This window comes from Strix aluco, chromosome 12, assembly GCF_031877795.1.
Source record: "Strix aluco isolate bStrAlu1 chromosome 12, bStrAlu1.hap1, whole genome shotgun sequence".
Classification (NCBI taxonomy): Eukaryota; Metazoa; Chordata; class Aves; order Strigiformes; family Strigidae; genus Strix; species Strix aluco.
The window spans coordinates 11,750,327-11,773,955 of record NC_133942.1 but is presented as its reverse complement, the minus strand read 5'-3'; the positions used below and the strand labels follow the sequence as shown (position 1 = coordinate 11,773,955).

Here is a 23,629-nt window from a genome sequence, read left to right as displayed (position 1 = left end):
ATTAAAATTCACTTCCAAAATATCTCCTTCCTTTGCATACATTGCTACAGAAATTTCCACATCAAAGCTGAAATAGAACTAGCTCTAAAAGTTCTGCTGAGCTGAAAAGCCTTGGTATTTTGAGAAAATTTTATGTTAAAACACACATGGATACTAACAGTGCACCGGCAAATGAGGCTAAGTCGAACAGGTTTGGGGTTTTTTGCTTCTTTCATGTAGGTGAGACGCTCAAGCTGAGACTCTGCACGTCTTTATCCATAGAGCAGGTACACACCGTACTTTGGAGAGAATCTAAATTGCAGCCTGTAACTTTGTAACATTTAAGCATAAGCAATTTTCACAGCTGCGCGTCATTCCAACCAGCAATTTGCTCTTTATCATTTCACTGGCATTAAAAAACTAAATCCACAATAGAGGCCAAGCAACAGACTGGGCGGGACTGGTGGTTTAGACAGGCTGATGAGAAATAAAACTGACTGGTTATATGGTCTGTTCACAAGAGGAGTCATTTAGTTTGCACTTGCTCGGCTCTTCATAAAAAGAAGAGAAAAGCAAGCAAGCCGGAGGGATTTCTTACAGCTTCATTTGTAGACTTAAACACAAGCTTAAGCTCAAAAATAAGAAGTTAAATCAAAATGTAGAGTTTCACTGTCTTCCTTCACAAATCTTTCTGCTGCATCTGGGAGTTGGCTGACAGCAGCACCCTTACCTGATAAGCAAAGGCTTGCGGTGAATTGTCAATTATGATCGTTTTTGAAAGATCTCTACCAAGAATGTTTAAATCCTTTATGTAATTTCCTTGTACACAAACACAATGCTCACGGAAGAGTCGATGCCTGTGATTAAAGTAAAATACTAATTAAAACAAATTACATCTACATTGCATATGGAAAAAGAAAAGTTAACTCTGCCAAATGTTATCAGTTTTTTTTCTCTTCTAATCTACTTCGCTCCTTTTAAAGAATTGTTCCTGTTTTTTCCATTCTCTTTTGAGCTTTTTACTGGTAAATTTACTAGTTAAGGTAATTTTACATCAACCCAGTTCTGCAGGCGGTTGTTTGTATCTAAGCAGAAAAGCTCAACTCAGATGTAACAAATATTTGTCAACAGGGTCTTTGCTTCCTAACCATTTTTGCGGATGGATTGACAAAGGGACCCAAAATACTGGAATGCTTTTGCAAGGCCCCAAGATCAGAGATTAGTTCTGCACAGGAGCCAGTTTATGGGGTTTGTTCCCTTTATTTTGTTCCAACTGTTACAGCATGCGGCCACCCTGTGTCCCTGCGTGCTAGAACACAAAGTAGCAGAAGAAATGTTTTCTTTTTTGTTACCTCTGTTGGCAATTAACCTATTTCAGTTATTAGAGTTTGAAAAAAGCCTCGAGGCCAAAACATTCCATCAACTTCTTCCTTTCCAATTACTCTACTCCCTTTTAATTTACTACAGATAGACTAAAAGGACTCAGATTAAAAAAATACCAGGAATAAACCTCACATTTCATGGAATATCAATGTAAATATAATTTAAAAAATAAACTGTAAACTAGACAGATTTTGCGTTTTACACAGTCGTATTACAGTGCAGTTTCTTCAAGGCTGCTGCTGTTTTTCAATGAAGTTTTCAGAGGCTGTACATCGCGTGCTTCATTTCATAAAGGGGCTGAGTTCCGAATGTTGCTATGGAGGAAAATAAGCCGGTGCCTTGGCCGCGAATGAATTTATATATAGATTCTGAGTCACACGTGTGGAGTGCCTGACAAGTCTACCTTTAGGCTAATGCCAAAACTAATCATGCCTTGATGTCAGCTTTCCAGTGGCACATGAATCACAACTAAATTCATGCATCACATGAATCTTTCTGCAAATTCTTAGAATACTGTTTGGCTGTACATTTTATTACCTTTTTCCTGTTCCTAACGCAGTTAAAATTGCACTCCTGAATCATACGTATTAAGTTCTGTGAGAAAGATTTTTAATGTTACGGACACACACTCAGACTCATTTTCTGTAAGTGCAAAGACCCTGTTCCTACGCCCGTCTGGGATGTATTTAAAAGTCTCATTTTGTCTGCCCGTGCAAAATGCAGCGGCATGTAAGTTTACCAGGACCAAGCTGGGATTCTGTTGTGCGTGCCGCATAAAAACAAGCAGTAAGATGACTGTTCCTGGATGAAAACTAGCAAAGAGTTTATCTTTACGCTCTTAAGGAAAATGAGTTCCAGTGTGCCTAAACAACCAAGGGATGCAACCACTGTCTCTGTCCAAATGGTAATTTTATTATGCATGTAAAGAAAATAAAGTTTTCACTGAAGAGTATCACAAGAAAATGATGCAGAGAAGCGCTTGGCCGTGATGGCCCACATACAGGATTTATACAGTTCGCGCAGTTGTTCGCTCCCCTTGCTTGGGACGCCCTATGGAGGGTGAGTCCCTGAGCAGACCTGCTTTGGCTTCAACTTCCTCACGTAACAGTTCACCTTCCAGATGAGAACAACGGGACGAGTCTCATCCAGCAGTTTCTTTATGCCTTAGGGAACTGTTCTTGGGAAATGCCAATCACCTCCCAACAAAGCTCAGTATTGAGAAATGAAAAGCAACTCTAACACAAAACCCAGAAAACAAATTATTTTGTGATTGAATAAGAAATAAAACCATGCTGATTGTAAAGATCACGATACAATTCATTATTTATAAATAAAACATCAAGTTTGAATAGTTAAAAAGTAATTTAATACTCAGCATTTTCTTTGTTCATAATGTGTTTTCCAAAGCTGCTCAAGCACATTTTTGATACCCAGGAGGTCATTTTTGGTGAGCGAGCCCAACTCGCTACGGAGAAGGAATGGGCCTGGTTTTTGGCCACAGAGGGCAGTGTGAAGCTGCCTGGGTCTATCTTATCACCAAGGCAGTAATTCAATCACTTCATTTCATTCTTCTCTCACTCTTAGACCAGAAAAACCCACAGAGAATCAGTTTAGTGGGACACATTGCAATAACGAACATGTCATCATCGCTTTCTTCATCACATACATTAGGAAATGCTACTTAGTTTGCTTACAACAGATACATTCACAATTTTTTATTTTTACCTGACCAGTTGCTTTTTAGGGTCTAGTATGTTCAATAACTTGTCTGCATACACCTTCTTAGAAGCAGTAAAAAGAATGATCTATGGATTAAAGGGGAGAAAGGAATTATTTTAGATATAAGTATGCGAATATAATTAAAAATGAAATTCAAAGGTAAAGTCTAATAGTTTTTACCTCATAAATCTGAGACATACGTTCCAGGAATTCTCGGAAGAATGGCCTTAACCGGACATAAACCTGAAGCAGAGATGGACTTTATTAAAGATTCAGGATATTTCAGCTATCACCTGCACTTCTGAGTATCAGTTTGTAAAGATTAGGTCAACATGAGCATTATAAAGAGAGTAAACAGCAAATATTAATTTCCTACAGACACTAAATAACATTTGGGTTCTCTGTGACTGTAAATTCGGGCAAACCGTTCCCTCGGGAGCTTTGCTCTGCATCTGCACAGCACAGCCCGCATCCTCCCTGGTCGTAACCCAGAGTTGAAGGGAAGGTGAGTTTTGCTTTGCAAGTGCCAAAAGGATTATTCTGTTTGTGTCATTCTTCCTGAGTAAATATTTACTTTATTGCGACCTAAATATTTCTATTCAAAACTAAGAAGTCAGCCACAGAAAGGATATTAATGTTTTCACTGCACACGAGGTAACAGTTGCTAATAATGGCAGGTAAAGAGGATGATATTTGGTTCTAAGGTTTCTTCAGGAGCTTGATTTCACATGAACAAGCTTATTCTCTGCTACGGAAGAAACACAGATGTCACTCCCAAAACTGTCTCTTCTACAAACCCTCCCAGCAACCAAAGCAGTAAGCTAAGGTATCTGTCGATATTCCAACGGCCACAAATATAAACAAAAGCACTTTCTATATGATTTATTATTCCTTTAAAATCTGGACTGAATTATATTGGTCACAATGTCCCGTTAAAAGAATTTTAAAAATCGTTCAGTAAGATCGGAGAACAGTTATGGCTGCCTGGGTTCCTCACGTGTGCACACTCCTGGTTTATTTTTTAATTTTTTTTTTTTTAGTCTGTAGATAATTGCAACATCTTTGTAATGTCTCCTAATTTAGATTGCTGCCACACAGTTATAAGTGGGCATCTATCTTAATATCAATCTTTCTCTAAGAAGTTCACATGTGAATGCAAACAAGAAATCCAGGGAAAATAATTTCTTTTTAGACTATGTATCTCTAATTACCGCTTACACACAGACAGATATAATTTAACAATCACATCGATGGTGGATTCACTGGGCTGTTTTCACTGGTTTGTGACACTGGCACCACGTCAGGCAACCACACCACTACACCCAGTTATGATGAGCTGACCCAGAACTCCAGATGACCAAAGCAGAACAAAAAGCTTCCATCACTGATGAGTAGATCAAACGTGAAAGATCATTTTTGAAAATACAGGTAAAAGTCTAATAATAATTTTCACCATTTTTAATGGCTGAAAGTTTGTCAACAGAGATACATGGTATCACCTATGAAAAGCTCCCCTCAACGTTTTTTGGTGGGGTTTTTTTGTTTGTTGGGGTATTTTTTCCCCAAATGATCATCACATCCTGTTATTTCAATGGCAACAAAATCCAAACGTGCAAAATCAGAATTGTCATTCAATGTATTCCTTGTGCAAAATACACAGGACTTTACCTCTTTGAAGGTGGAACAGGAAGGAAACAATATTCCTTTCCTGCATTAAAGAACCCCCCCAGAGGACACGTGTTGTACCTCTGAACCTCCCGTAATGCGGGTCAGCGGCGCCGCAGCGTGCCTCCACCGCGCTGCGTCCGCCAGCACCGCACAAGAGGCCGGCGAGTCCACCTGCCCCCGTGAAGCTGCACTTACCCGCTGCGCTTCCAAGACAAGCGCTCTCCAGCACGGCAAGACCCCCCCGGTGGCCCCGCCACGTCCACGGCCCCCGCCTGAGCCTGGGGCATGCGGACCCAGTGCCAGGCTGCCCTGAGAGCTGCTCCTCTCGCCCGCAGAGCCTCCAGAGCCTGCCGCGAGGCCAGGGGCAGGTGTGGCCAGCCCCAGCTCAGCCCGCAGGGGACACGCACGAGGCACTGTGCCGGGTCTTGCACGGGCCCGGCAGCAGGAGGGACTTTCCAGGTAAACAAGCCCGACCCATTTCCGACTGGACCATGTCTTAAGTGACTGCAAAGACCATCTCGTAACCGGACGGAACTGCTGGCAGCGTAGCTGATGGCTCTCCGAGGGGCAGAACCGCAATTCTACAGCTCCTACTGAACTAAAATTAAGTCTTCCCAACCCAAGACCAGATTTCTTTGTGGATGCTGCTCAAGATACACTAAAGCTTCCTGGCTTTCAGATCCAATGCTCGATGGCTCTTCTCTTATTTCTGAGAGACAGACAGAGTGGAGTTCATGAGGAGGGAGAGCTGGAATTCACAAGCGTTGTTTGCCTCATTCCACGGCAGTGACAAAGTAAAGCATCTAAGTCGGTGCTGGCGACAGCGAGATGGAATACGTGTAACACTATATTCAATAACCTACAACTGACCTATGGAGTTCCAGAACGTCTTTCAAGGATCACAAAGATCAAAGAGAGTTATTCGGTGATAGATCAGTAAAGATGCATTTCAACTGAACAACTGAGTGAAAACATCTGCCTTTTGCCTATGGCCTGCTACTGCACGGAAGGTGCCCTCTGAGGGGAGCAGAGGGCCAGATGATCTCACGTCTGGGACTGGAAGCCAGCAACAGAACAAAACCTCTTTACCAAGAAAAAAAAAGATAAACTTCTTCGTAAGATAAGCTGCTTATCTTATTATGTAAAGTAATACAAGTACAAAGTCTAAAGTCTACAGTTGAAGAGCTGAACATTTAATTTTGATTTCTAGTCAGATGTAAGATAGCACTTAACAGATATGGTATTTAAGAAAACTTCAGCTTTGCAAAGACTCTATTTTTACTGAGTCCAAAACTTTTTAGAGATTTTTTTTCAACCAAGAAAACACAAATTCATTGTCTCAAAAGCCTGAAGTAAGTAAGCCCAACTGTACCCATTTCACAGATTTTTCTATTTTTTTTATTTTTTATTTTTAAACAGAGATCAGTGAGTGTGACTCATCCAAAGGTTTAAAAAAACCTGCACGTCAGTGCTGGAATTGCATGGTAACTTTTACGTTTGCAGAACACTGCTCTATGCTCTGACATTAAATAGTTCTTCTCTTCTGCATAACTCTGGGTAAGTTGTGGGAGATAACATAGGAGCAAACAAGCCCTTATTTTTAGAAACCTTTCTTTAAAAAACAAACAGTCAGTTACAATCACTGAAACAAGCAACAACAGAGCTGAGTTCCTGGACATGAAACTTGTGCTTGGCTCCCAGGCAAAGGGACTTCAGCTGTATTTTATAACAGACCTTCCAGAACCCAAGTCAAGCCGATTCTTGCTGCTGTAGTATCCTACAATGGCCAGTTCTGGAGCATCTTTTTGAGAAAGTGCCTGGTTTATCATCACATGATTGCTGCAAGAGCACTGGCTTGATGCCTTCAGATGGGTAAGAAAATTGAAATGCTATGAACCCAGGCTCACATTTGCAGTATTAGTCAGACTTAAGGTGAGAAAGAGAAGATATTCAGCAGGAAAAGGAGCACTCAGCTAGGTTCTACTCTTTCTTTAAAAATAATGAATAGATAATTGTCTAATAATTCTGGAAAACCTACATGAAAGTGGTACATATTTTGATACTAACGGAAAAAATCTTCAGAAATGTCTCTTTCACATCTAGCATTGTTTTCAGTGGGTTATATTATGCAATACTTTATAAATAGTAACTTGCTGACTTCACTTTGCTCAGACAGCTTAGTGTCTGCTTCGCTTCTGTTGCCAGCTGAAATGACTTTCAGAATGAAATATGGAGATGTGAAATTAATACAGGACTGTGTCAAAGGTGATGGTCAAATTGACAAGCAAAGAAATACATTTTGAATGCTCATAAATAGCTATTAATTGACTAAAAACGGTAAGCAGGGCATGAAATACCAACAAACTTCTTTTCAACTTTTAGCACAAGGGAAGATTATTTGTCTTTTTGCATATTATACCCTAGTTAAACATGAACTTAATTCTATTCTTAAAATATTTATCTTGCTTATTGCCTGTTACCTAGTAAAAGGCAATGTTTCGTCAGCGTTTAGTGTGACGTAAAACCAGCAAAACAGAATAGGGTGATGGGGAGAGTGGGCTCAAAGACAGTGGTCGACTCTCGCAAGCCTGCAAGAAGCTGCTGTTCCTTGGCAAACCCAGGCTAGACTCCAGAGAGAGCTGGGAGAAAACTTATCCAGGACCCACAGAGTAACTGTACTGTGTACGATGCCGTTAAATAAAGCTTTAGAAATCCTGTAAGTCACTCTTCCCGTTGACTTCCATTTCCTAAAGGCAAAGTCCCAGTTAGATCTCAGCATAAACATACAATCACTAGAAGGAGCACAGTTATAGACAGGAAATACTCGAATCACACTGAGATCTTTTAAGAGAAGGAAGGGAAAAAATGAAGCTTCAGTCTTCCTGATTCTGTTAGCGGTGTCAAGAACCTCCAAAGAACTAATTCTAAGGCTCATCTCAAGTTCAGCCTGGAGGAAACTGTGCATGGCCATCATCAAATAAGAGATAAGATAAACCCATGTTTGAAAATTATTTCAGCTTTTCAGATTCCGAGGGTTTTAATATGAAACAGCGAAGAAAAACATTTTTAAAATCAGGAAAAATACCTGGACAAGTGTCCTTTTAAGGTGCCTGATGACTGGCTCATTCTCCAAAGATACTAGAGTGGGGTCCAATATCGTGCGAACTACATGGTGGGGAAGCTGTTGCTACTCCCAGGTACATCACACAAAAGGACCTGAGAACAACAGCCTGGGTCAGTGCAGCATCTCTGGTCGTTGCTGGAAGAGAGTTCCTCCTTCCCATGCTCGCTCCTCTGTGGTACGTCCACGTAAAACACCCACAGCTAACAATACCTCCTAAAGCAGAACAAAAACCTACATCCAGCAGTCTCCACAAGACAGTCAAAAACGGCTCTAAGGACCCAGCAGACTCTCTCTGGGAGTCAAGAGGCAGAACTGGCGCTGGCGAAGTGTACAGCGAGACCAACGACCGAGAGAGAAGCTCGTTAACGCCAGGCTCTGAAGATGTCCTCTGTACAGAAAGGAACGATCAGCCAGCGTGGGCTGGATTTCCCTGCCAAGGGAAGAGCGTTAACAGCGGGCGAGAAGCGGTACCTGGGACGTGCCCCTGGCTGAACCGCCGGCGTCCCGGCCTCTGCCGGCCCACGGGGGCTGAGATGGCTGCCACAGCCACCCCTCAGGCGCTACAGCGGAGTGCGGGACCGGTGTTACCGCGCTGCGGCAGCCACGAGCGGTGCTGCCCAGAACTGCTGACACGGGAGAACCCTCCTCCCAAAGTCTGACACCTGCAGTTTATAACCCAGCTGGGAAATGCCAGACAGTCACTTATCGCTCTTTAAACAAGATGATAACAAATACACACAGCAAGGATTCATGTGTTAAGCAAAAGGAAAAGGTGTATGTATTTCTATGCACACTAATTACCTGGTAAATGACATCTTGAAAAAGAACTGGAAAGGTGAGTGCAGCATCTTCTAATTCATTTAGACTACAGTGCACTAATGTTTCATCCTATTAAAAAAAGTAAAAGATGGTATAAGAGAAAGATTGTGAAAAGAATGCTGAAAATAGAAGTCGTTTTCTGGATTTTTATGCTCACTTTAAGGTAGGTTTATTTAGCCTGGAAAATCTATTTTTGTGAAAGTGCTGTCAAGATTGAAGAAGAATTTTTAGAATGAATTACGTATTTCATTATTCTTGCAGTTTTTGAAAAATTTCACTTTGAATTGTGTGCTAAGGGCATAAATATAAGATGATATTTTAATTTTGTAGGCTATCCTGTCATTCAGTTCAAATGTGCATCTGTCAACTTGAATAGTCTATCCATTCATACCACCACTAGAGGACATGCCAGCTGATATTGTTCATGATAAAATCATGCTCCTGACGTCATTAACAGGGTCTGAAACAACTTTCAACACAGAGACACTAAAAGAAATTATTATAAAGACAAATACATTTTCTATTAATATATTTAAAAGTGGATTTGTGTCCTCTAAGAATAAGAATGTTCTAAGAACGGAAAGATTCATTCTTGCTCAATCTTGATGCAGGACATATGAAGCTGAATTTTCCCATTTATTACATCCCATTTCTTTCCACATTGGATTTAGGAAAGCTTTAAGGGGACAGATAACTGTTTGAGACAATAAACATCGTAATGCTTTTATTTTTTGAACAGGGTGTTAACTACTCAACAAATACAGCAAGCATTCTATTCTTGCCACTATTATTTTTTTTTAACGAAGACTATAACTAAAATACTAAAAATTGTGTCACATTCAACAAGGCCTTTTTGTTTAAAGCAAACATTACTAATTTCAGCAACAAACAAAATAAATTAAATGCTACATATCCCCTGCTTCAGGTAAGTGTTTATAAAGATATTTACCAAGTCTAGAACTAATGAGAATTCTGGTGTGCTTCTTGTTTTCAGTGGAAGAGCTGGCTTCCTGTTGAGTTGTTCTTCTGTTAGTGGTGGAACATGTTTGATGAAATAATATCTGAAAAGAATATGGATTTTGCTGTAGAAATGTATATACATTATTTGACTGGTAATGTTGTAGCCCAACTGAACATTTCAAATATTTAAGGCTGTACAAGAAGTAAGTATTTTAAGTTGAAAAATAACCCACATCAATATACAGTTGTTTTTTTAACTTAAGAGCTTTTGGGATTCATTACTATAATTTAAAAATGTTTCAATTTAAATAAAAACGTCTTAATCCAATACCCAAAATTATCAATTTAATACTTTCAGTACAAACATTAGCACTTACGGGTCAAAGACTTCCCAGTCTTCTTCATAGGTGGCTTCTGCATGAGCTGATGAGTAGCCACTGTCTGGAGATACTGGTGCTAAAATTCAACGAAAATGACCAAAACAAAAAATAAAACAAAAAACCACAAGAGCTAGTCTTATTAGTGCAGTTTTTACAAGTGAAAATTTGCACCTGATACACAAGCGCCTCAGACAACACTGAAGAAAGTCTCCGTTCAGCCCTGCCCTCCCAGTGGCTGTCTCTCCTCCGGAACAGCCTGCGCAGCTCCTCAGGAAGCCACCCAGGGCTCCGGGACCTGGCCCAAGTGACACCGCGCGGCACTCGCACGCCTCGGGTGACCTGAGCTACCCGGGCGCAGGCTCCAGCCCAGCAGCCGGCTCAGCTCTGCCAGGCTGCAGCTCCCCTCCCCTCGAGGCCGAGGGGCCCTCCCGAGAGCAGGCCCAGGGCTCAGATTAAAGGAATCCTCCAAAACCTCCCTACTGCTGAACGCCCGCCGAGCTGAGGGGCTAGGGAGGGTGTAGGTGACTTAAGAATCTGATGCTGGCCCTCCACAAAGAGAAGCTGAATTTTATGGGCACAATTTTTGTCAAAAAAAGATGTATGATGAGTCTTTTGAAGAAAATGTGGAAAATTAATACACAATCTATATGTTTCTCATTCACCTCGCCAGGTTGTTCTAATATAATCAAAATGTTGCAAAATTCTCTTTTGTGAGCAGCAAATCCAGGGTGGGAAGGGTTCAATATTAATAAAAATGCCTTTCTTCTGGGCTCTTTGTTTTCATCTAAAGAAGTGTTGTGAGGTCAACTGAGCTATACCGGGAATAGATGAGACTTGCCAAAACTGTGTCTTTGGTCCATAAATCACATTTGTCTATTGAACATAAAAATCAGTATTAATACTGTTTGCATGCCCTAAGCAAATGTGAAATAGTCATTTACACGAAACGCAGGTGCCAGGATTTCCCTAAGAGTACTCGAGTCCGAGGCAAGCACACCTCTCTTACCTGTAAGTGGCGGCAGGTCACGGTCATTTGTTTCCTCCACCTCTTCTAAGCCGTTGTTGACAGCAGACCTGACCTGCACGGCCTGGCTAGTGTAAGCTGCTCCGTTGGTCGATGTTGCGGTACTTGTAGTAATCTCATCTACCTGTTCCATATCAAGCTGTTTGACTATTTCTTCAGCCTCAACAGCTTGTCCTGGAGAATCTGATCCTGATGTTCCTGAATTAAGATTTCAGTACACTCATAGTCATTATCTGTAAGCTGAGTTCTCTGTCAGAACACTGATAGGCATTATTAACCACACACACAAAAGTTTCAGAATAACTGAAGATGGCTGCCTTTGATTTACGTTACAAAAATAAGCAAAATGAAGACAGGACAAATGCATTTTATGTGTGAGACAAGGAACTTAATACCAATTTTTTTCTTTTTTTTTTTTTTTTTTTAAATAAATGAAAGGTACACTGCTAGGTACTTACACCTATGAAAGAAATATTCTAATGGATATAAATTTATTGCTTCTTTACTAATGATCAACACTTCTAAGGATTAAGGATCCCTTTATCTGATAGCAGTAACTCTTGGGCTGTAAATCATAATGAAAGGTGTATTGCCGCTCAAACAGTTTTTTCTTTAAAAAAATCTATCATTCTATTGACTTTTTAAATAACACTCACCATTTTTATTTGCTGGTGAAAAAAAATTGAAAACAGGAGAAAATATGGTTCCCAATAATGTAGTCCGTGGAGGACTGCCAGTGGTAGGATTATCTTCTAATTTTCCATTTTGCTTTACATGTTGGTTTGTCATTTCATAACTTCCAGCTTCTGTAAAAGAAAAGTTAGGCGCTATAAAGCACTCTTCTGTTTTTCACAGTTACATCCTCTCTTTTATTGTAATTATTTTCACTATAGGAAAGATCCCCATTTGCTCATGGTTCAACTTGGTCAACAAAAGATTTAGCATAGCAATTTAGTATCGACATAAAAACGAAATGCCAATTTTGAACACCATCTTAAGTTTAACACTTCAAATTAGGAAGCACTCATTGTTTATAAAAGCATGCTGTAGACTAACAAATAATAGCAGTTCAAGTCCTTTAAATGGGCCTGATGATGGAAGACAGACGTGCACCTTCCACAACAAAGAGATGTCAGTATCAGTGGGACTCCACTAGATGGAAACAGGAGAAAGTGTCAGTGGAACTCCAGTGGCTGAACCTCCAAACTTCACAAGATCAAGGCCATGGTTTGTTATTCCCCACATACACACACACACACATATATGCATAAATACTATTATGAAGCAAAATAGTTTTTAGTTGTTATCACAGGTAACCAAGGACATAGAATTAAATCAATCTTCACGTTACAAAACCTAACACATAACAATTCAGGTTTTCTATAAACGTGCACATACAGTAAAGTACATCCTAGAACTAAAAATTGCCATCTCGTGGCTGAGATCCAAGACACAGTTCTGAGACTGAAATGAAAGAGAAGTTATTTACTTCACAGTAACAAGTCTTAGAGATGTCTGTCCATATGGAAGTAAGCAAATGCATTTTGTGCACATGAGCTGAGAACCTTTTTGTCAGCGGAGCCTGATGGAGCTGCACAAGTACTTCACACTTCCTATCGTTTCTATATAAAACGGAGGGTGTGCCAGCTGCAACTCAGCGCCTTCACTAATATGGGTATTTCAACCCAGAACCGCGCGTCGCTGTAACGGTGACACAGGCGCGGTGCGCTCCATGTGTGTATCTCACAACGCTTAAGTCTGTAGTTTCTCTTTCACTGGGCATTGTCTGCCTGCATCACACTGTGAGAGGCTGCATATCTGTTACCTCTCCAGGAGGCAAAACACCTTAATTACAGCAGTAACTTCTGGAAAAAGGGGCTTCTCCTAAAGCCATGTTACACCGACACCTGACAACAACCAAACAGGTAATTCTCTCACACTGCAACCTTCCCATCACTGAAGTCAGTCATCTGGAGCTCTAGCCTCTAATTAGCTACCGATTTTGCAAACCTTGTTGGACTATGAAATCTCTGAGACCTCTGCCTTGCTGACAAACTTGGCAGAAACCAGACAACGGGTTCCAAAGTTACTGGGGGAAGGGAGAAGGAAGGAACACTGACAGGCAGCACAATCACCCAAGTCTTGTTTCCTTTGAAAAGAAGTCTAAAAAAGGTTTGGAACCACAGCTGATAATTTAAATGTCATTAACCATTTTATCACGTCGTTATTAAGAGTTATCCAAAAAGAAACAATTTTCACAAGGAGGTGGTCGGACTGGAACAGGGTTGTGGAATCTCCATCCTCAGAGATGTTCAAAACCTGACTGACAAGGCTCTGAGCAGACTGGTCTAACTCCAGCGCCAGATCTGGCTTCAAGCTGGATTCGCTGCTGTGAGAGGTCCCTTCCCATCTAAATTCTCCCACGATTCTATGACAGAAACCTGCCTGGGTTTGACAAGGACATCTGGTTACTTCCACAAAGGTCATGAGCTGGGAAGTCACATTTCACTTTTTTTGTGAGAAAATGGGAGAAGACCTAAATCAAATAATTATAATTGGCTTTTTAGAATAATAATTTTTTTTAAAAGTTAAATTAGTTCCAAAATAGCTGATCATGATCACATATCCAAATCGTTCTTACAAAGATACAATGGATGTGTCTGGGAGGTAATGCAGGAACTGTTGCTTCCAGTCTTAGAAACCTTATTTTGCTACTATCAGCTCAGCCTTGCTGTCACTGAAGTCGATCACAAAACCCTTAACCACCTCCACCACTGAAGAAATGTCCTGTATCAGTTAGCAGCTGTCAGACTATTGAATCACAGCGATTAGAGTATTTACAAACCTCCATTCATCTGACTTTTCCGTCGTACTCGAGAGATCTGTTTATTAGGCTTTTCTCCTGTTTGAGGTGTGGATGTGATCAAGTTGTTATCTATATCCCGTTCAATTCTACTTCTTTTTGCAGGATTTTCTCTTTCTTCCTTAAAATAGAAAAGGTGGAAAAAAAGAAACATACTGAATAGTGCCTCTTTTCCCTACTGAGTACTACCAGAAAATGTTAGCTGTTAGAGAAAGTGTCACAAAAGATCCATTTATTGTTCCACTTCCAGATGCAGAATATGCAACATGTATCTGGCCAGCTGGAATTTTAAACTCATTTAAACTGACACAACTCAAGGTAAATAGCAAAGTATCGGGAAAGAAAACTGTACTTGGAAGTTCTGTAGTAGAAACACTGTCTTTAAGTACTGTTTCACTGGATAGCCAATTTATAAATATTTAAGTGCTATAGAATTTGGGAAATGTAGAGACAAGGCAACTAAAATTAACCGAAACTTGATTTCTCTGCCTGTTAAATATAGAGGAAGTGCACAACAATATCCAGTATGAAATCCTCCGCCATGCTCCCTACATAGTGACTTGTGAAATTGTACATGAGTCTGTAACTCACGGCTATTCACTCCGTATGAGATAGCACATGGCAAAACTTAGCAGTTAGAAATGTTGTGAGCAGGGTTATGACCCAATGACTCTTCTTACCTCTAAGTAAATGACTGTTCTTCCCTGAGGCACTTATACAAATGATATAGAACCAAACATTTTTGCCTATTTTCTGTGCATGAGTATATGCGTAGGCACACATGTTTAAGACAGGTTTCTTCCCCTTTTTCCCCAAAGCACCTACTACAACTTAATAAAATGGCAATCTGAAATCTAAAGCATGACCATATAGAGTACACTGAAATGTAAGGTGTGAGACAATGCAAAATAAATTGAATTAAACATCAAAATAAATAACAAGGCCACAGACCATATTGAAGTTAATTAAAATTTCAATTTTAGAATTACAGTATTACCTTTCTGGAGCAGCAGTTTCACATCTTTAAAAAGAAAAGAGAAAAACAGTTTGCGTGCTCCAAAAAAAAGTAAATAGATCTTTTAGAAAAATTAATCTAAAGCCCATGCTAACAGTACAGTAGCTAAAAGAAATGCTAACAAACATGGAAATGTATTGACATCCGTAACAGAAGACAAGCGAACACCACTGATCCCAAAAGCTTCCTACTGGCAATATCCTTGACCAACAACCTTGGTGAGAACAAGCGAATTACTACCACTTAGAATTAATAATATTGTATATACCATAAATCCATATAATGAGAGAAAATGGATGGCTCACTGAACTGATAAAAGAACAGTAAGGCATCTCATCTTCTAGGTCATTTGTTCAAATGTTCAACACTGGGGAAAAAATGAGATAAATTAATTGACTTCTAAAAGCTATCCACTGGCTTTCATAAAATGAGTTGTGCTCTCATTCTGCTTTATGGAAAACAAGTGTAGAAACATTACAAAAGTTACATCAGAAATGGGAAATGTGGCTGACGGTATCAGCAGAGGCATAAAAAACTTCACTGGATCTGGAGATCCGTTTCATCCTCCAGAAGAGAAGCTATCGTGGTGTGGTGGGAAAGCTCACACTGCTGTGCCCATGCTCTACTAGTTAACAGAATCCAAAGGTGAAATTATATAATGTTGTGCTACTTGGTTTAGACACTGAAAATTTTATTGCACAGATATAGAATTAAATATACTTATATGTATCTATATAACAGCCTATTTGAATTCTACAATCTATTCAATTCAGTATAACCTCTCATTATCAATAATTCTGCCATAAAGGAACACGGCAATGTCATACCCACATAAACATTTTGTTTGCTTTTAGGTTGTTTTCAGAAGCCATGAGCGCATTGAGGAATGGCCCAAAACGAGACCAGAAGTAATGACAACACATTCAAAGTCAATGCCATTCCTGGCAGCACTAGAACCCCCCAAACCAAACAAGTTAGAGAAACTTGCAACAGCAAGTTCTACAATATTTCCAATGTTAACATTTAAAAATTTTAACAGTACTTCCTGTACACGTATCAGTTTTTCGGGTATATCAATTTGTCATTTTGTAAATGACAACCACCATTGTACACTCGGCCGACTTGCACGGGGGCTGTGAGTTGGCAAAATTCCTCGAGATGAGACCTACCACCATCCACATTCGAAGAGCCACAGTTTACTCTCTGATTCTCTACCCAAATAGCTATAAAGTTTTTTCAGGTTTTGTTTGTTTAAGGAGCATTTCTAATCAGACATCTTTACAATACCAGATAAATGACCTATGACTATCACCAAAATTGTCAAGATAATCCTTGTTATGAAGACATTTATTGCTGTAAATCCACATAACCTCAGTGGTGATTTAGATTTTAGCATACCCATAAACGAACTACTATGCAAGTTGTACACATGCACTATCTCAAAGAGTTATAACGTTTCCATGGCAGCCACAAGACTACTTTGTTAAGTCATTAGCGCTTTGGAAGGTAGCCCGGCAGTATCAATATCATGCCATGCTAATGCCACTGGAACCACTCCAAGTCCTGCTACAGGCACAGGAGAGGACATGAAAGGAAGCAGGAGAAAAATGTGGACATTTTATATTAAAAAACCTGTCAAGAAAAAAAAGAATGAAATGTAATCCAAAGATTTGGGAGAGGAAGAGAAGAGGGGAAGAGAGAAAGTTAACAAAACCTTAGAGACAAAGGAAAGGGAAACCAGGCATTCTTCCCTTATCTTAAAATTCCAATGTAAAATGTTTTGCTTAGATTTCAGCATTTTGTTGCAGTGCTTTTGCAGCCAAAATGTTGCACTACTGAGCTACAATATAGATGCTGAATGTAAAATAGATTAATTATCCTGGTTTAATGAAAAACAAAATGCAAGCAGACTTAACCATTTACTTTTACTGAGATGTTTCTTTGTCGGTACCTCAATGTTTCTATGATAGGTAATTAGCACATGTCATGAAATATATTTCACTATATTTTTGACAATTTAAGAATATACCGTTACTTTAAAATTATTTCAACTTCAGCTTGTTACAAAATTATCGTTTCAACACTTAGTTCAAAACCCAGAAAATACTTCTCAATTTCTATCATATTTTTATTTATCATATAGTTAATCCGGGATACATTTTAATTTAGTTATGACTTCTTGGCTTCTCTTCTTTAAAATGTACAGCTACATAATGTCAATATCCGGATTGCTGGGACCGAATGAAGCTTTGTTAATTTTTTAACTGGCCTCCTTTTATAAAGAAAAAAACCCCACAGGTTTTTGAAGCAATTGCAAGGTTACATTCAGCCTATCAAAGTATTTTTTATCTGTATTTATATAATTCACCCTCAAAACATACATGCAACAGGTTTTAACGTGTGAAGATTAGTCAAGTTCACATCTCTGTCTGGCTCAAGACAGATGAGATTTAGTGGTTTAGCCCTGACAATGTCTGAATTTGATTCACTAAGTGGGGGCAGCGTTCACTGCAGTAATACACTGAGTAGTTGTATCAATTTCACGATAGTTGAATTGGTGAGGTTTGACCTTTATTGATTGATGGGCTCCTAAACAATTTTGATAAAAATGCTAAAAACAGTCAGCAAACTTATGCTTACAGACTTGCTTTTCTTAGTTACCACTACTGTTAATTCCCAAATTCAAGGAACCCTTAGAACAGAAATTATTACTGAATTTATTAGTCAACATTTTCACAAAGAAATACCTAGGTAATAAACCCTGTGATTTATTGGATCGTCTTAAATATGCCTACAATTGACTCCTGTAGGGTTTGAAAGTCTGCTTTTTTTTTTTTAATATCTGTTACCTGACACGACTATCACAGGTACTTCTTGCCTTCCAATTCTTCATAGAAATGTTTTGCTTCCAAAATATTACACATTTATTTATTACTCTTAATAGAGATGGTTTTAAATCAAATTTAACTGAATATGACCCAATTAAAAAACAAAAGAAGAAACCCACTGATGTTGTACCTTGGGTGTGCTTCCTTTAATAAACTTTTTGATTGAAGACAACAAGCCAGTTTCATTTTTCTGTGGTTTTCCTCCGCCAACAGGTAAGCTCTCCTCCACTTCCGAATGTTTCCTCTTTGCCCTCAAAGCACGTTGTGTGTGAATTTGATTCGATTGCTGAGAAGCTTTCCGCGTTCTCAGCCTCATTTTCATGTGTACCACATGTAAAGCTATAAAAGGAAAAAACAAGAATACTTAGTCATTGAAGAAATGTATTAAGCTTCAGATCATGATTTCAAAAAATTATATAACACTGACAGTGTTCTGATGCACTGAGCTTTTACATCCATATATATGGCTTAATTTAAATCAAAGAGAAGAGCTATTTAAGTTAAAGCATAACATTGGCAGAAGAACAAATGCATATAATCTGGCTATGGATACATCTAACCATTAGATCAATGAGGGTTTTGCATAACCCTCCAATCCGAGTAGTAGGAACAAAAAATCTACCTGCTTTTAAGATGACAAGGATTGTACGGTGTCTGGTGTCTTCAGCATCAAATGACTAGACTCAATGACCTAGGCAGTCCTTTCCAGCTCTGTGTTCCTCACAATACTTCATTTTAAGTCTCTACATTAAATTTGAGATGAGGCATAAATCTAAATTCGTGTCAAGTGTTCACAGAAGAAGAAATCATAAATGAGACTATGCATTCGGTATGGGTGAGGATATAGCAGCTCAACAAAGGAACCCGAGATTGATCTTCAATACAGCTGTATTTGGGAATAAGATTAGACCACAGGAAGACTCATGCAAGGGCAACATTTATTAAAGCAGAGTAAAAGCCCATTCCAGGGAATGTGGCCCATTTATCTCCAACCTCCAATTGGACTGCTGGTATAGTCAGATTTGTGCATAAATATAACTGCTTTCTGGACGGAGGGATATGCCTTCTTCAGCTGACTGGAGCTCGTACGCGTGTTGATTTGAATGGGACTACTCATGTGCTTAAAATTATGCGTATACTGGATCAGGAGCAGAAAAAAAGAAGTAGCAAGAAATCCATCTGAGTTGTAATGCACAGAAATACTGGTAAGAAAGTTTATATGCATTTGCAAGCTGAAGTCATGACAAAAAGCTTTTTTTAAAAGAAAAGCATACGCTTATCACGATAGGAAGCAGTATCTGCTTTTCTGAAGTTCATTTAGCATGTATCTGGTTGCTGAATGGACAGAATAAATAACCTATAGTATTTAAAACAGAAGCAATGTCAGAACAGCTATCTTGTTGAGGAAGAGGCAATGGTGGCACTGGTATGATTCATGGACACAGAAACACAGTGATAGTATTTGTCAAAAACTGTACACAGTTGCATTTGCTCACAGTCAGATAAATCTCAATCTCAAATGAAAGGTGTTCCAGCTAATGAAGAATAGCATAACTACTGACACTGTTTTTAGAAGACTTAGCAAAAAAAGTACGCAATTGCTACTGTCAGGAGTGACATATTTTAGTTACAGATTTGGTTTAACTGAGGGCAAACACGGAATTTCTTTTGTTATACGTACATGTCCAGCATTTTCCATCAGTAGTTAATACAACAACTGTTAGCAGATGGGAAAAGGACAGGTCAAGATTCTTAAATAACTGAAGTAACTACAGCAAAAGGGGACTGATATGTGAGGTTTAAGGGAAGACAACAGAAACCGTAACCTAAATTTATAAAAACTGGTTCCTTATAATCTTGCACCCTCTAGTAGCAGAAGCATTAAAACTCCGAGTCCATGAGAGTATCCTTTTGTTATTAATATTTGCAATAAAATTTGCATTTCATTTAAAAGAATCTACTGTATGTGGAAAAAAGTAATGCAGAGAAATAATGAAAAAAAATCCCCAAAGATTTTATCCAATTTTCTGTTCCTACTCCTTGCCACTAGAAAAATAAAAAGATAAAAATAACATTCTTATACAAAGATGTAAAATAAATATGCCTGTTATCAGAACTTACATCTCGACATTTCTTTCTTACAAACTGCTGCCAGATTAATTTTTTGGGCATGATTTATAGTGGGAAGGATCCACAACAATAGACATATGCTCCTATTGTACTTCTGTACAAATCAGGAGGACCTAATTATAAAATTGAAGAAATTATCAAACATCAGTGGACAGGATGGTCCAAAGATACCTTAAGACATGTAATGTATTTTCACTTCAGAAAAATTGAAGAAAGCATTATTTTTTTATCAACATTGTGTGGATTAAATTATGTATTTTAAGTTAGCATCACTTACCAAAATCATATTATCCTAGGCGGCTGAAAAAAGAACAATTACATTTAAGGTTTCTCGGTGTTCTTGTATGTGGGAGATGAACTAATTCACAACCCTAGCAGGAAATACAGCCTGAGATAGAAAATGGCCATTAAACTTTTAAACCAAATAGTTTAAATATATCAATGTTTCAAGTTAAATACTTAGCAATTTGTTGGAATGAAGTTAGAGAAAAACAACACTGCCTTGCCATGTGAAAAATATTCTTAAAACTCTCCAAGGAGCTCTAGTCCTTCCACGCTTTGAAAAGGGAATTTTATTAGCAGCATTATCAACCTGTTTAGAATTAATTTGGTTGAATTATAACTCTGTGAAGTCTTCCATCTGTAGATTGCAAGGAGACACATATTAGATCCCAGACAGCAATCTCCAGGACAGAGAACCGAGCAGAGGAGTGCCGAGTCAGAAGCACTCCAGCTACCCCAGCTGCCATCGGTTTCAAGGGGACATCGACAGCCGCAGCGTGCCGGGCTCCTGCACGCCTCTGACACACCAGCTTTCGACTGACCACACTTTTTTTGTGTTCAACAGGTTGAATGGATTTTTGTTTGCAATCCTTCCTGCCAGGAAGCCCTGGAAGCCAGGCACAGGAACAGAGCCTATACCCATGATGGTCACTTGGGTACAGGAAACACGTTTATGCTGGGAAGTTGAGAAGTGATAAAGGGGAGTAAAATCAGAAAGATGTAGAAAAAAAGGTGCAAGAATCTGTAATCATCAGAGCAAACTTCTCAAAGGTACTTCAAGGTATGGTAGGATGACATGAGGGAACCTAGGTGGCTTGCTCCTGCTCCCTCCTCACATCTTCCCCACACTCATTTCAGAGTTTGTCTCCTCCTCAGGGACCAGGCTAGCTCACTGAGCTAGCATGGAAAAAAAAAAATTACTTCATTTTTATGCCAGTTAAATCCCTTTATAAAGGGAATCAGCGGGCATCCGAGTAACGCAACAGAGCAGGCGCTGGAGAACACACAGCACACCTTGGGAGCAACACAGCCAGACATCACGCAGCTGAGATGGAGTATTTTGGAGAGCCGAGTAGGCCAGAGGTCTGAAGGTGGACGGAAGGACGCTGGGAGTCCCTGGAGGCTCCGCTCCCAGAGCACTCGCTGTGAGAGAGCGCAAGGTTCAGAGAGGCCCTGATGTCTTGGGGCAAACAGGTGGGCAGCGTGCGCGTGACGCCAAGAGCCCAGCAAGTGGTGAGGAGCGCAGGCAGTCCCACCAAGAGCTCCCTGATCTCCGTGACATCTGCCCATGCTATCACAGAATCACTGAGGTCACAAAAGACCCTTAAGGTCATCAAGTCCAACCATAAACCTCACACTGCAAACTCCACCACTAACCCACGTCCCTGAGCACCACGTCCACAGGTCTTTTAGATACCTTCCTGGGATGGTGACTCCACCCCTTCCCTGGGCAGCCCGTTCCAACACTTGACAACCCTTTTGGTGAAGAAATTTTCCCTAATATCCAATCTGAATCTCCCCGGGCACAACCTGGGGCCGTTTCCTCTTGTCCTATCACTTGTTACTGGGGAAAAGAGACCGACCCCCACCTCGCTCCAACCAGAGTTGTAGAGGGCGATGAGGTCTCCCCTCAGCCTCCTCTTCTCCAGGCTAAACAGCCCCAGTTCCCTCAGTCACCCCTCACAGGATTTGTGCTCCAGACCCTGCACCAGCTTCCTTGTTCTCTGGACGCGCTCGAGCCCCCCGATGTCTGTCTTGCCCAAAACTGAACCTGGTATTCGAGGTGTGGCCTCACCAGTGCCCAGTACAGGGGGACGATTCCTGCCCTAGTCCTGCTGGCCACGCTATTGCTGATACAAGCCAGGATGCTGTTGGCCTTCTTGGCCACCTGGGCACACTGCTGGCTCATATTCAGCTGGCTGCTGACCACCCCCCCAGGCCCTTTTCCGCAGGGCAGCTTTCCAGCTGCTCTCCTCCAGGCCTGCAGCGCTGCTGTGGGGTTGTTGTGACCCAGGTGCTGGACCAAGCACTCAGCCTTGCTGAACCTCATAGAGTTGGCCTCCGCCTATCAATCTGATCTGCCCAGACCCCCTGTAGAGCACAAGAGGAGAATCCCCTAAGCCAGACACCAAAGCTGGGGCCTGAGCACTGCTGCTGTTAAGCCTCTTCTAGACAGTAATGGGTTTGTCCCGCTCTTAACTGCAGTCTCACGTTAACCCAATTACAGAAACCAATTTTCAACCACCTGTGCTATGAACTCTCTGGAAAGGGCATATTGCACAGAACTGAAATACTCAGGACTCCTAAAACATTTCTGTTGAGTATATAAACATATACACAATTGAGAGTCTTCATTCTCATTTACCTAGTTCAAAAAACTCTGAAAGGTAAGAATAGAGTTACACTGAAATAATTCAAGTTTTTGACTGACAATGGATAACCATTTACCAGGGGGAATTAGGAATTAAGTAAATGAACACTAAAACATAATGGGATTTAATATATTCAAATATGTAAAGCACATTCATTAAAATGTTACTTACACATTTTGAGAAACTGGAAAACATCCTACAATGTGACTTTATAGAACAGCAGTTTTTTAAAATATTCTGGTGAGAAATCTAAGATGACTGCCATTTCCTGAGTAGGAATTAAACAAGACTATACTAAAAACAAATGTGTGTAAAAAGGAATTAGACAAAATTGTAAAACACTCAAAGAAGACTGACACTAGTGAAATTCCAATTTGTGAATGAAATATTACTTAACGTTTGCTATACTACAAGTTGCCTGATTTTTCTAGAACTGAAACAAATATTAGGCAGACAAAAGATGAACCAATTTAATGTTTGTCAGTGGCGAGTATGTATTTATCCAGCAAGGAATCGTTCAGCTCATCTGTACGCTCTTGCCTGAGAGCTCTTTGGCTCATTTCACATCCTGGGTATCAAGCCTGGGGTTATAAATATCTCTAATGGACTTAGCAACAGTTACCTACAATCCTCTCAATGACAGAAGTTTGCTTTCTTAATGCTTGATACATTTGGCAGTGGACAGTTTTTACTTGAATTGTATTTGTGTTTCTTTTCTGAAACAAGCATAAACCAGACTACGATACTTAACACACTCTCTCAGTCAAAATAATCAAGTCTAAACATGCAGGTGAATTTCCTTCCTCAAACACGTACAATTCGGACCTCACCGCAGCATGCCGACGGGCGAAGAGCCCGACTGCCTGACTCAGTAAGCCAGTACCAGCCACGCTCGGGCAAGGCTCTGCCAAGGAGGTGCGCTAAGAGCAGAGCTGAACCACCGCACAGGCGCTTGCGTGGGGGATTACACTAAACAATCCCGAGCAATTTCTGTACTTTAATGCTCTTTTCAGCAGATTCTCT

The 23,629-nt window shown here is 40.1% G+C and overlaps 1 protein-coding gene across 6 annotated transcripts in view; it reads right to left on the bottom strand.

Annotated features, from left to right (window-relative positions):
• CTDSPL2 (CTD small phosphatase like 2) overlaps positions 1–23,629 on the bottom strand; it is a 46,443-nt gene that overhangs the window by 6,430 nt on the left and 16,384 nt on the right. For 4 of the 6 annotated variants that reach the window (XM_074837562.1, XM_074837565.1, XM_074837564.1 and 1 more), the window contains exons 2-11: positions 17,953–18,161; positions 13,902–14,040; positions 11,713–11,862; positions 11,039–11,254; positions 10,030–10,108; positions 9,642–9,753; positions 8,675–8,761; positions 3,262–3,324; positions 3,088–3,167; positions 710–836 (exon numbers count right to left, since the gene is read on the bottom strand). In XM_074837562.1, the coding sequence (XP_074693663.1) occupies positions 710–836; positions 3,088–3,167; positions 3,262–3,324; positions 8,675–8,761; positions 9,642–9,753; positions 10,030–10,108; positions 11,039–11,254; positions 11,713–11,862; positions 13,902–14,040; positions 17,953–18,144 (1,245 nt within the window). In that variant the 5' untranslated portion in view covers positions 18,145–18,161. Of the gene's footprint in view, positions 1–709; positions 837–3,087; positions 3,168–3,261; positions 3,325–8,674; positions 8,762–9,641; positions 9,754–10,029; positions 10,109–11,038; positions 11,255–11,712; positions 11,863–13,901; positions 14,041–17,952; positions 18,162–18,444; positions 20,207–20,229; positions 20,248–23,629 lie in introns of those variants that run through there. The other 2 variants (XM_074837563.1, XM_074837560.1) reach the window with 2 other exon arrangements.